This window comes from Carlito syrichta, unplaced genomic scaffold (genome assembly GCF_000164805.1).
Source record: "Carlito syrichta isolate Samal-C Ts95f unplaced genomic scaffold, Tarsius_syrichta-2.0.1 Scaffold123342, whole genome shotgun sequence".
NCBI lineage: Eukaryota > Metazoa > Chordata > Mammalia > Primates > Tarsiidae > Carlito > Carlito syrichta.
Window position 1 is genome coordinate 369 of NW_007067438.1, and position 12,886 is coordinate 13,254.

The window sequence follows — 12,886 nt, forward strand, 5'->3', positions numbered from 1 at the left end:
ACATTCATAGGAGAAACTACAAATTAATACCTAAAATAATGTATTATTTATTTAGGGGTGGCCTTGATTAGACTTCCTAATGCATCTGAACCCCTTAAGTGAAATTCAATTGCACCCATTTGAGGCTTAAGCATTTTATTCTTTTCTTCAGTAGGTTTCAGTGAAGGTTAGGGGTCTTTTGAGATTAAATTTTAATTTCACACCTGCTTAATGCTTAATGCTGATTGAATTTAACTGATGCTGCAAAAAAAACTGCTTTTCTGGAAAAACTAGTGCTTGCCCCAGTTGACAGGTATTTCCCACAACCTTAAAGGGTTCCCTTTGTTCCCAGCTACTGTGAGCCGATGGATAGAAATTCTTCCTGCCAAATTCACAGAACAGAGGACAGTTCTATTTTTACCCCATCCCTGGAGAAGTCTGAGCTCTTACTGTGAATTTCTATCTGTGCTCCTTTCCAGCAAGGTTGTTGCACACAAACTTGCAAGAGACCATGTCTGTCAGAAAGTTAAACTTCTTACTTAGATTTCCTAGATTCCAAAATTCTCATTATAATAGTATCAGGGCCCCTAGCAAGAGAAGGAATGAAACCCCCTCTTCACTGCCCTGTTACTTGGTGTAAACACCTCTCATGCCTTAACCAATCCTCCTCCTTTACACTGATGTAACTTCCAGTCCAACTGACTCACAGCTGCTGGGGTCTTTACAAAACATAGGTCTTATCAGTTCATTATCTTTCTCAAAACCTTCAGTGCTTCCTTCTTGCGCAATAAGCAGATTCTCAATTCCTTGATGTGTCATTAATTATCCTGTTAACATATAACTCTAATTTGCCTTCCCAAATTCATTTTTCACTGTCACAGTCTCTTATCCCCAGGGTGGAGCACAAAAGCTGTTCCTTCTAAAAAGCCTTCCCTCGTGTCCCTTAAGCAAAACCACATCTTCCCCATGCTAACAGTTACCTACCATTTATTAAGCGCTTAGTATGTGCTAAACATGAAAACCAGGGCTTGAAATATAGTAGCTACTAAATAAATATTAGTCAACTGAATGAATAGTCAGTGGTTTTACATGTACTGTCTCATTTAATCCTTCTAATAGCCTTTAGTACACATGAAACTAAAGCTCACATGTTCAAGCTAACAGGGTTAACAAGCAGGCAGCTCAAACTTGCAACCTGGGTTCCTCTAATCTTAAAAACCATTCCTTTAAATCTCATTCTCCATTGAGCTCCCATGATGCTTTGCACAAATCTCAATTTAACAAGTATCACTTCCAATTATAATGTATTGCCCATGTGCATTTCTGCCAGACTCTGAGCATTTTAAAGTCCTGAACCTGGTCTATTCATCTCAGAGGTTCTAGGCTTGGCCCTTCACAGAGAAGTGATAGTGGCTAAAGCTTAGACACTCATGACACCTTGAACCAAGCCTGTTATCACCATGTGCAGCTCTATATATATGTTTCATTCCATTGCACCCTTTTATCAGCCCTGCTGGTTTAGAATCACATCTCATTTTCTAAAATTTCTTTCTCACTCATTCATTTATATGTTGAAACAGATGTTTAGAGAAGTTAGGTGACTTATCCAAGTAGTCCCCAAAATAAGTCACAGCACTAGACAATAAGATGGTCCTTTTTTTTTTTTTTTGAGTTAGAGTCTCACTCTGTCGCCCAGGCTGGAGTGCAGTGGCTTGCCCATGGCCACCACAGCCTCGACCTGCTAGCCTCAGATGATCCTTCAACCCCAGCCTTCCAAGTGGCTGGAACTACGGCATGCGCCACCATGCCCGGTTAATTAAGATGGTCTTGAGTCCAGATGATGAGGAACAATTTGCTCTTGGGGCTCCAGAAAATCTCTGCCTTTTCCTATTCCAGGAAAGCTCTGCCTTTCCTAACCCAGGTTGTTGCTTCACCTTCAGCAGTGACAGCATCAGGACCCAACCTTCAGTCACCAACCTCACCTTGCTAGCCTCATCTGGTTGAGGGCAGACAGCTCATGCCCTTAATTCTGCATTGAAGCCATGATATGCTGAGCCACAGTGTGAGCTAACAGCGAGGGAATATCCTTTGCAGGATAATCGTACTTTCTGCTGCTTTCTGGATTCTATTTCTCCTGTCATTTCCCAAGGTTAGGTCTGCTTTCCTTTGTTCCTCTCACTATGAATCTTGTTACATTTTCTACCAAACTCTACTACAACAGCATTTAAGACATTATAAGCGGGCTCAGTGGCTCAGCCTGTAATCCCGTGCCTTTGGGAGGCTGAGGTGAGTGGATTGCCTGAGCCCGCGGGTTTGAGACCCGCCTGGGCAGTAAGACCTCATCTTTACAATAAATCAAAAAATCAGCTGGGCGTGGTAGCGCGTGCCTGTAATTCCGACTACTCAGAAGGCTGAGGCGGAAGGATCGCTGGAGCCCAGCAGGTGAGGCTGCGATGGCCGGGAGCGGCCACTGCACTCCAGTCTGGGCGACCGAGTGAGACTCCAACTCAAAAAAAAAAAAAAAGACATTATAAATTCTTATATGTAAATTGGCCTACTCTACTGGACTGTGAATTCTTTGAGGGAAAGACCTATTCCAGTGTATCTTTATATCTCATAGTAGGATGTATTTCCTAACACCTTTCCCAGAGCAGAGCATGCCCTCAACAAATACCCACTGAATGCAAGAATAATGAAAAGTCCCAAGGTCTTTTTGATACAAGTGTTGCCTTTATCTTTGGGACCCAGTGTATATGCATGAGCTCAGTCAAGGTTTGGGCAGGAATATGTCCAAACTTCTCCTGTTTCAACTGATGACTCCATGCTTGGGTACTGTCCTCACCAGCTCTCTTCACCCATCAGTTCCCTTTATTCCTGCCATATGCTCTTACCTTAACTCCCCTATGAGATATCTCTCTGTAGATCTCAGAATGGAATAGGATTCAGCTGATGGGCATGCTCACTGGATCAGTGACCTAATCTCATGTCATGGCTCAGATTAGGCATCTCATTTCCTACTCTCTGACCCCAATGGAGAGCAGGGCCTTCAGGCCAGGGGTGCCACACTTAATGAGGACTCAGGTCTCCCACATATGCACTTAAACTCTCAGCACTGAGAAGCCACCCAGAAAAGGGAAATTGGGAAATTCCCCTTTCCAAAACTCCATGTTGCAAGATTCTATCCCGAAATATTCCACTACACACATGCAAATTTTTCCCATGTGCGTATGTGATGTGTTGAAATGATATGATTTATCTCTCTGGCCACACTAGGAGCAGGTATGAAGACAGTTCAGCACAGTGCAATGCACTAGTTGTTGTCAGCTCTACCCATCCACTTACAGAATTTATAAAATCTCAGTGCTTCACAGGGTCTTGAAGATGTTCTGAGAAAATTCACAGAATGGGAGAGGCAAACCAACTGTAGAAGTGAAACTTCCACATCTGAATGAATAATCTCTTAGGGAAGAGAAAGAAGACAGTCCCTTCTGTGCACCTGGCATTGTCTTCATTTGGGATTCACTAAAACCTCAGGTAGACTGGACACACGTGAGAGCTCCTGTTTTAAAGATAAAGATGATGTGACTCTGGGACATTAGGTGACTTCTCAGATAAGACACAGTTAAAAAAAAAGTGAAGCCAAAACCCAAACCCAAACCATAGCTTGCAAGTTTTTAGGCCCTGGACTCCTTGCCAGTGTCCTCCTGACTCCAGATGCCCTCTCCACACCCCTCCGCCACCTCTCCCATTCTCTTCAGTGAGACTTCAGAGAAGCTCTGTTGTCTGTGCTGAGCTCCCCTGGCAGACTCCGTGCCTCTGCCTCACCTGAGATGGAAGGTTGCTCCCCACGCATCAGGGCAACTTCCAAACTTCATACCTGATCAGGGGCTGCTGCAGAGCCACCAGGGCAGCATGGATGGTCACCGAGATCACAGACAGGTGGAAATAGTCAAACATGACTGGGACCTGGTGGTGCAGACCATTCCGGGGGTGGAAATGCAGACCCAGTGTGCGACTGCTGATCATCGGCGCCCCAGCCACATCCCTCAACCTGGAAGGCAAGCGAGTGAGCTCATGTGAGTGATGGTGGGTTATCCTTGCTGTCATCCAAGCAGGGCTATATTATAGCCTCTTCAAGGGTCAAGTGCTGTGCATGCAACATCTTACTCAGTCCTTCAAATCCTCTGCCTGGTATAGATGTTTCTTCCCATGATTGACGCGAAGAAACCAAGGCCCAGAAAGGGAAATCATTTATTAGCTGTCAATCAGCTGCTATGCAGCAGATGTGAGCCTCACACTTGTTGTCATTGACACCAAGCCCATGCATCAGTGAGGAATACAATGGCCAGACTTGCTTTTCAAGACTCATCCCAACCCTGAAGCCCTCTTGGCTCTCTTCCCACTTCTCTCTTATTTCTCCCACATGTGTCCAAATGTCCAGCACCGTGCTTATGATGCTGCATTGACTTTATGAGCTTGTGTTTTCTATTTGATTCTTAATTTTTTGGGACAGGGACTGTGACTAATTTATCTCTGGATACCCCGTTCCTAGCCTAATATCTGGAGCATTATACAAGTTGGTCAAACGTGTACTTATTAAAATGAACAATTGACTGAATGAATGAAAGAATGAATGACTCCCAAAGCATGATGGTTAAATAGTCTGTCCAGTTTATTAAAAATCCTCCCCCTACTGTCACTTCAGCATTTTGTAAATTGGCATTTGTCTGACTTCTAGGAGATAAATCAACTGACAGGCAAGGATTGAAGGCATTTTTAATTATAAAATGGGGATTTATTCTTGTCTAAATTAAAGCCAGTCATGTTAGTCCTCAGAAGGACCTAGTGTTAACCTCAAATTCTAAAAACCAATCACTCAAACTCTGCAAAATTCTCTGAACCAGGGCACGTGGGAAACCTGGAAGGAGCATCTTCCACGAGTATAGCAGATAGGAAATGCTTCTCCTTCCTCCATAGATAAGAAAACGAAGCACAAAAAGGGCACATCAAAAGGGGCAGCCTCTAAGACACAACCCAATGGGCTTTGCTTCCTTGAAACCTATGCAAATGAAGGCAAATGAAGGCCAAGTAAAACAGCCAACTAAACCATTGGAGCCCAGGCTGGCTCCATAAATAGAATGCAAATAATGTTCTCTTCTTGTACCAGAAAGAAACTTGATGGAGAGAGGGTGGAGGGTCTACCACATGAGTCTTTGAATGTTGTTAACAATTGTATTCATTTTAATTCCGAAGACAACTTACTGAGGACTTAGTATGAACTGAACACCGTACTTTTGTTCTTTATCAGTATAGCAATTATATGAGGTATTTACTAATAGCATTCCATTTGTAGTAGAGGAAATAAGCCAGCATGAGTTAATTAACTTGTTCAAAATCACAAGGCAAAAATGAAAGACTAGACCAGGTCATTCTGATTCCACAGTTTGTTCTGTGTTACTGTTTAATATGACTTTGAGTCCATTAAAACACAGGTTCCTATGAATCACAGAAATATCATTAGGGCTTGAGCAACAGGAGGTTAAATACATGCCAGTGTAGCTAAGATGACAAAAATGTTAACAAGGATTTCAGTTACATTAGTAGAAGTAAAAAAATTATGAACGAGAGAGGTGGCACACTTCTATGTTTCAAAATGGATATGCCCTAAATGGAGATAAAACTTAGTTCCTGGCATAAGGTCTCAATTTAGAAAAGATGAAGATAAACTTGATAACACTAAGAGGAGAATGCCTGGATTCTTATAAAGGAACTAAAACAAAATAAAACAAAAATTCAATTAAAACATACATGGAGAAAGAGTCCTGGTATTTAACTTGGAGATAAAGAGATTTGGCATAGAGGATGCTTCTTACCTGAACTGCCATCCAGACTTAGAATTGTCCTGGGTGGTCTCAAGGAATAAAACTGAGGTCAACTGAGGGAGAGCACACAGGATGAATTACTTCTTGAAGTAAAGAAGAATTTCCTGATTCAGCAGAACTGTCCAGGGATGAACAAACTATGGTGGGAAAAAGTGAGCTCCCCATCCCTGTGCAAGCAAGTGATGATAAGCTTTTGTAGAGTAGCAAGTAAGATGTGAGGTTAGCTTAGAACATGGTTTTTATACTTCTGCAATATTGGCTTTGTGAACTGAATGATGCTTTCTTGGGGAGGGGGGCCGACTTGTACATTGTAAGATGTTCAGCAGCAACTCTGGCATTTACTAACTAGATGCCAGTATCTAATTGTGGCAATCCTATCTGCTTCACACCACTCCAAGGACTAGTTGTTCTGGCACCATACTGAACTCAGAGGACCTAAAAGTGGGCCTTCTTCCCAACATATAAACTCAGAAGTGAAGTCCCTGCCTTTATTGTGGCTACATTTCACCTCAACCATCCCCCTCAGTTGTGACAACTAAAAATGACTCTGTTCATGGCCAAATGTCTACAGGGGGCAGAATCCTCCTGGAAGTATTGAGAGCCTCTAGACAAGGTGAACTTCAAGAGCTTTTCTGCCTTTAATATGAAATGCCATGTTTCTCCATTTTGTTCCTATCCAGACCTATGTGATGCTAAAGAAGCTGGCTGTCTTAGTCATATTTCAAAGCCAAATGTCTAATCCCAGGATATGCCACAGATACCTTATCATTCTTAAACTCAATTTATGGAAATTTAAAAATATGGCATTTTCAATCTCCCCCAGCCTCTGGCTTCCTGTTTCTCTTGGCTAATTTTATATTACATGAAAAACACTGCTCTGATTATTGTCATTAAGTGCTTGGGAGAGGAAGCAACACATGCAAGCCTGGTCTCACTTCCATCCAGGAAGTCATAAGAAGGGAGACTTCATGCACTTGATCTGTCACATATATTGTCTTAATCTTGGTAACAGATCTATGAGGTACTTATTCAGTGACGTCCACTTCATAAATGAGGCTGCCGAGATTTATAACAGCATGGAGACTACCCCAGTGTTTTATAGTTGATGAGTACAGAACTTAGGTTGTTGAATTGCATACATTCTGATTGGGCCAATCTCCGGTATGCAAGTTCTCCATGAAGCTACTGTTTTGCCGGCAAGATGATCTCCTTTATGGACCCACTATGGCTTATCCTGAAAGCTGCTTAGAGGGCTGGTTGGAAAATTATTTCCAGGCTAAGTTTGGAGTCAATGGCAGGGTTCTTCAATCAACTGTAAATGCCTACCATGCAGCTACGAATGGATGTCTTTGAAGGAAGTGAGCATAGAGAGATAGGGCACCAGTGAGTTACTAGGGGAGTAAATTATAGAAATCCGGATGGCTGAGGAGAAATATAAGACCAATGGAGGCAGGGGCTTCTCTTTAGAGTTTGCGTGTTGTCTCTTTTAGGGCCTCTGAGTTGATTACAGTGCTAGAACAATAAGACTCAGGGGTGGTTTGAAGCAGGATTTCTCCAGCATCCATTATCCCACAAGGAGAAAGCTGATGTGATGACAGAAGCAGATAGCCAGAGGCACTGAGTTAAGACAAAGACAAAAGTGAGGAAACCGTGATGTTGAGCCCAGACACTGTGGTAGGACCATGGACAGCTACTTCTGCCAGCCCAGAGGTCAGGCAAGACCAGCTGCACATCAGCAGATGTCTAGTCTCAATGCCCAGAGAAAATCGAGTCTCTGACACCTCAGTAGAAGTCCATCATTGGTTCAGATCCTTTCTGACTCAACCACTCATGTTATGAAAGCCTTCATAACAATTGGATACATTTCAGGGATGGGATATTCCTTGAGAAGGGGAAAAAAGAATCAAGTTTGAACTTTGAAGGAATGGAGAGAACAGTCTACCAGCACTGGTCCATCAGTCTCCTGATTATCCATTCTCCAAAAAACAAAACAAAACAAATAAACAAAAAAACACCTTTTCTTTTCTTTTCTTTTTTCTGAAGAAGTTACAGACACCAGAAAGGAGGTTTGACTTTAATTTGCAGAGAGTGATCAGTGTGTGCTAAGATCCTGCTAAAAGAATAGAAGGAGACAGAGCTTTCCCTCCCTTCACCTTAGGCCAAGGGAGAAGGGTCTTCAAGAGGCTTGCCCTGTGTCCTCTAGAACTTTGGGATCAGAGGTCCTGTGCCGACTCATCCTGCAAAGGCCATCAAGAGAGAAACTGAGGGTGGCTGGATTGATTAAGGAAGAGGGAACAGCCTTGGTAGAGGTGTTCCCTACAAATGTGGGATGAGTTCTGTGTCAATTTCCTGTGGGCCAAATGTGGGTTCCTTGGAAAATACCTGACCCAAAGAGCTTCCTGCAGGAAATGAGCCATTTAGCCATAGAGACATCAATACATCAAAGAACTTCAGGGATGGAACCAGATAAAAATGAGTGGCTAAGGGGACTCCCTAAAGAGTTTATCTCCAAGGAATTCACAAAACCCCCCAAAAGCACATTAGCATCACCATCTGAAGACTCCTGCTTACTAATGAACCCTTGTTCTGTCCAACATCTTCCTCCTCACTGTGCTTGATCCTAAAATGCCCACAAACTGCAATGCAGAAGAAGGTCGGGGGAGGAGTTATAAAGCTCCCCCACCACCGTGTCCGGTTTCTACACTGAGAAAACCTGGATCTGAAAGTGCAATGGAGAAAGAGGGCAACAGAGAGAAGCTGTAAATTGGACGAGAGTTTAGAGTCCTGATATTATATTTGACTGGACCTTTCTTTCTTTCTTTTATTTTAAAGATATGGGGTGGTGATTCCTATAAGATCTAAATATCGACCCTACATATGACTCAACAATCCCACATACCCAGAGGAACTCAAATAATTCTACAAAAAAAATACCTGCACATGCATGTTTATTGACTGCACCTTTCATACCAAAAAAAGGGGGGGCTGGGGTTACTTATTACCCAAAAGATCTCAAAGAGGTTTAGTGACATGACAGTCCACTCCAGGGTAGGAAGAAGAGACCATAGAACATGCTGAAAGGAAGCAGTTATGAGAAAAAAAAAAGAGACTTACTTCCTGCTTATTTAATCGGCAGGTTGCAAATACATGAAATTTTAATTTTCACATTTGAAACACAATAGCAGGTGTCTAGTACAAAGATGAAGAATCCTGACAGAATCCTCTTTGATTCAGTAGCAACTTTGTGGTTTGTAGCCTCATAGGGTCATCAATTTAAAACCCTCGATTAATATCACATTGAAAATGTAGAAAGGTGTCAGACATGAGAAAGTGCCAGCTAAAAAAGCCTGGAAGTCAAAGGTTTTCTGTGTATGTAGCATGTTAGTTACTGGTCTAAAATGTACACAATTTGAAATGACTTTGAAGACATTCTTAGCCCACATTCCTGAGTAAGGGACCTTGAAACTTATCAAGAGCCAGATACCTGAGAGCCATTCTGAGGTCCATGGCCATGAGGATGTCCCAGGAGTGAGGAAGGGGTGGGGGTGGGGGGCATTATGCTACCACAATTCAGGAATTTCCACAACACTCACTGCTGTTCACTGTCCGTGAAGTGCAGGTCCATCTTGAGTTGGAAATCTACTTCACTCAGTGCGTCTTCCACCTGCAAAAGAAACAAAGTCCAGGGTATATAAGGAGTCCTGTACAAATGAAATATTTAGCCAGGCTATTTCTCCAAGTAGAGAAATACTATTGCATCACAAAATCACTGTCACTTATGTCTAAAGCAGAATTTCCATGCATGTTCCATGGAGTTCTGGATGAACAGGATATCTGGGAGTATTCCATGGAGTACAGATGGAAGGGGTTTATTGGGAAACCAGTTTGCAAAAAAATGTTAAACAAGTTTTCTTATTGCAAGACTTTTGAAAGCCTCATTTCACACAAAGATTTGACTGGAATTCAATTTTGGACAGGAGTAAAGTATTACATAGCACCTGCTTTGAGAAGGACGGGGTAGTGAACTCACTGTGGAACCCTACTTGACTAGTGATGGGATAAAGTCAGAGGTGATGCTATCTCTAACCCTCAGACACCTCCCAGGTCAGGTGCCACCACCCACACATGCAGAGGAGGAAGCTGATTCTCAGGAAAGCTGTCACTTGTCAAGGTTTCTCAATTTGGAGAAAGCAACGCGTTCATTTTTGTCTTGAGATCCATGGCATTTAACCATTTACACCTTAAGATGCTTTGGCACTTTACATTTTATCAATGGTTGCTTTTAACCTTAGCTTAAAAAACAAACAAAACAAAAACCTGCAATTTTTTTAAAACACAGGACTCTTTGTTCGTCCTGCCAGTTTCTCACATACACCTAAAAGATGGTATCCCCAGTTACTCTTTAATCACACTAAACATTACCCTCACCACAAGTGGGATTTGCTAAATACCAGACCTCACCACTATCTCTACTCAGGAGTCAATGTAGTCTCAGGACTGCACACTTGTGACAGGATTTGGCCTCTTCCCACTCTCAGGCTGCACAAAGCCCTTCTCTGTAACCACGAAAGTCTGTTTCTTATATTCCTTAGCATGTAACACTTCTTGTTACAATTTTTGGAGGTTTATAACTTGGAAGCCCATGAGCATAGTATCATCTTCAGCTTTATCTGCTGATGTGTTTTTTTAGTTTTGTTTTGTCCCCAAAGTATTTTTGTTAATGTTTTGAACAAGTTGCAAACATTTACATTTCAGGCTATTTCACATTTATATTATAGGTTTTTAGCTTCCAGGGGAAAAAAAAGTCCTGGATCTAGTAATGCTGTGCTGGTATTTGGAAGCTCTGTTTGAATCAGGTAATTGCTCTTGTATCTACCACAGTTCACTGTATTCCCTAACAATATCCATCTGGCCTGTGGCAAAAAAAAAAAAAACAAAAAAACCCTGGCTATTTTCTTGCCTAGTATCTCCAGTAATCTGTGTATCATTAAGTTAAGGGAAAAGTCTTAATTCATTCTGGATCCCCTGCTCCAGGCATAGTCCCTGCTACATAGAAAGTATCAATACATCTTTGAAGAATAAAGCTCTTTTACCATTCCCACTTTTTTTTTTTTGATTCTGTTTCTTTGCAAGAATGTCCTCAAGCTCTAGGGACAGAAATCTCTTATTCAACAGGCCTCTTTGGAAACGTCTTCCTGGTTAAGCATAATTCAGGCGGAGACATATGGATGGAATTTATCTTTAGGTCCCCAGGGTTTAAAATTTGTTATTAAAAAAAGCATTTAAAAGTTAACATTTTGTTGAATCTGAGTGCTATAAATAACTTCCTCTCTTAGCTTTGTTTTGCATAATCATGAACCTGGCTTTAAACACACAAGGAAAGCAACTCAGCTTCTCGCCACCAGTTCCTTGGAAGGGAGACTAGCAAAGTAAGTCTTCCAGCCATCTTCTGAGCACGCATTTCCCTGATTAATGAAAATTCACTGTGAGCTCCAGTTTTAACTTGCTGCAATTCCTTAGGAACTGGGAAAGAAATAATTGGCCTGGAAAAGCTGTGGATAAATTGAGCCTTGCTAAGACTTTCATGATGCCTCAATGAATCTTATTTGCAAGATATTCCAGAATGAAGTCATTGCTTTTTCTAACTGTTTATTTCATGGTTGACTGCTGACTTCCTGACCCTCCCTACATACACACACACACACACACACACACACACACACACACACACACACACACACACACTTTTTTTCCCCCTTTTATCCTGTCTTAGGTCAATTAAAGACATCATCTCCATTCAAGAATCATTTTCTCAACACCAGGAAGTAGTTTCGCATGTAATAAAAGAAGCAGTTTTAGAAATAATTTGTAAAAAGCTAATATTTACAGAAAAGTTGCTATGTGTCAGGTAATAAACTGCCATTGTATGTATACTATCTTATTTAATGTCGGTAAAACTAAGAAGTATTGTCCTCCATTTACAAATGGGGAACGGAAACTCAGTATGTCACTTTCCCAAAGTCAACTAGTTAGTGAGTCCCTTATCCCAGATCCTGTCAAAGACTCTACTTATTTGGCCTTTTCTCATGGCCAAACTGTTCTCTAGTTTCCACCTTCTATCCCTAGTTGGTTTTACTTTTATCCATAATGGTGACTCTCATGTTTTCACTTTCATTCTTCCTTTCTTTCCTGAGCTTCATTACAGCATGATGGCTAGTAAGGTAGCTTTACAAGGCAAGCTATATGGATGCAAGTTCTAGTTGTACCAAGTAGTATCTGTGTGTCTTTGGGCCAGTCAACCTCTCTCTTGCTTTATCATTTGTAAAATGGGAGTAAAATAATTATGTGTACTCATAACATTGTTATTGCATGAACTATATAAGGAAATATACACAAAGGGCTTTGCTCACAAAGACAATTCTCAACAATTGTTAACTATAATTATTGCTATTGTTTTCAATTTACTATTGGGCCTGGCCACATGAAGGGTCCATTCTTCCACCAACTCCACATAGCAGTAGTACACAATAGTCACAAACACAGACGTTATGCTCAGACTGTTTAGTTTTGAATCCAAGCTCTACCATTTCTGGGTGATATAACCTTGGACAAATAATTTCTCTAAGTAACTGCATCCTCATCTGTAAAACAAGCGTAATGAAACAACTCATAATGATGCTGCAACGATTCAATGAGATATATTTCAGACAGTTAGCACAATGCCTGCCACACAGCACCTAATAAATATAAGATGCTATTAATGTTAAGATTCTTGTCATGATTATTATAACTCAACCTACACTCCTATCACCCCCCAAAAAAGAAACTTTTCTTTTCCCATCTTCCATAAACTATCAACGACAATTTCAAGCTCATTTTATGCCCAAACCTTAGAGTCAATCCATTTAAGTTTCTTCTTTACATGATGTCCTCCATCTCCTATGCTCAACCTAAGCCTAGTCCTATGGGCTATACTAGGCAGCCATGCAGCTCATCTTCCCAGTTTATATTGTTTCTAGCCACAC

At 41.5% G+C, this 12,886-nt stretch overlaps 1 protein-coding gene across 1 annotated transcript in view; it reads right to left on the minus strand.

Moving 5' to 3' along the window:
• Positions 1-3,856: 3,856 nt before the first annotated feature.
• Positions 3,857-12,886, minus strand: part of LOC103249714 (protein FAM135B-like) — a gene marked incomplete at both ends in the record, with an annotated part of 68,662 nt that continues 59,632 nt past the window's right edge. Inside the window, 2 exons of the mRNA XM_021707669.1 lie at positions 3,857-4,030; positions 9,455-9,525. Of these exons, the coding sequence (XP_021563344.1) occupies positions 3,857-4,030; positions 9,455-9,525 (245 nt within the window). The remainder of the gene's footprint in view (positions 4,031-9,454; positions 9,526-12,886) is intronic.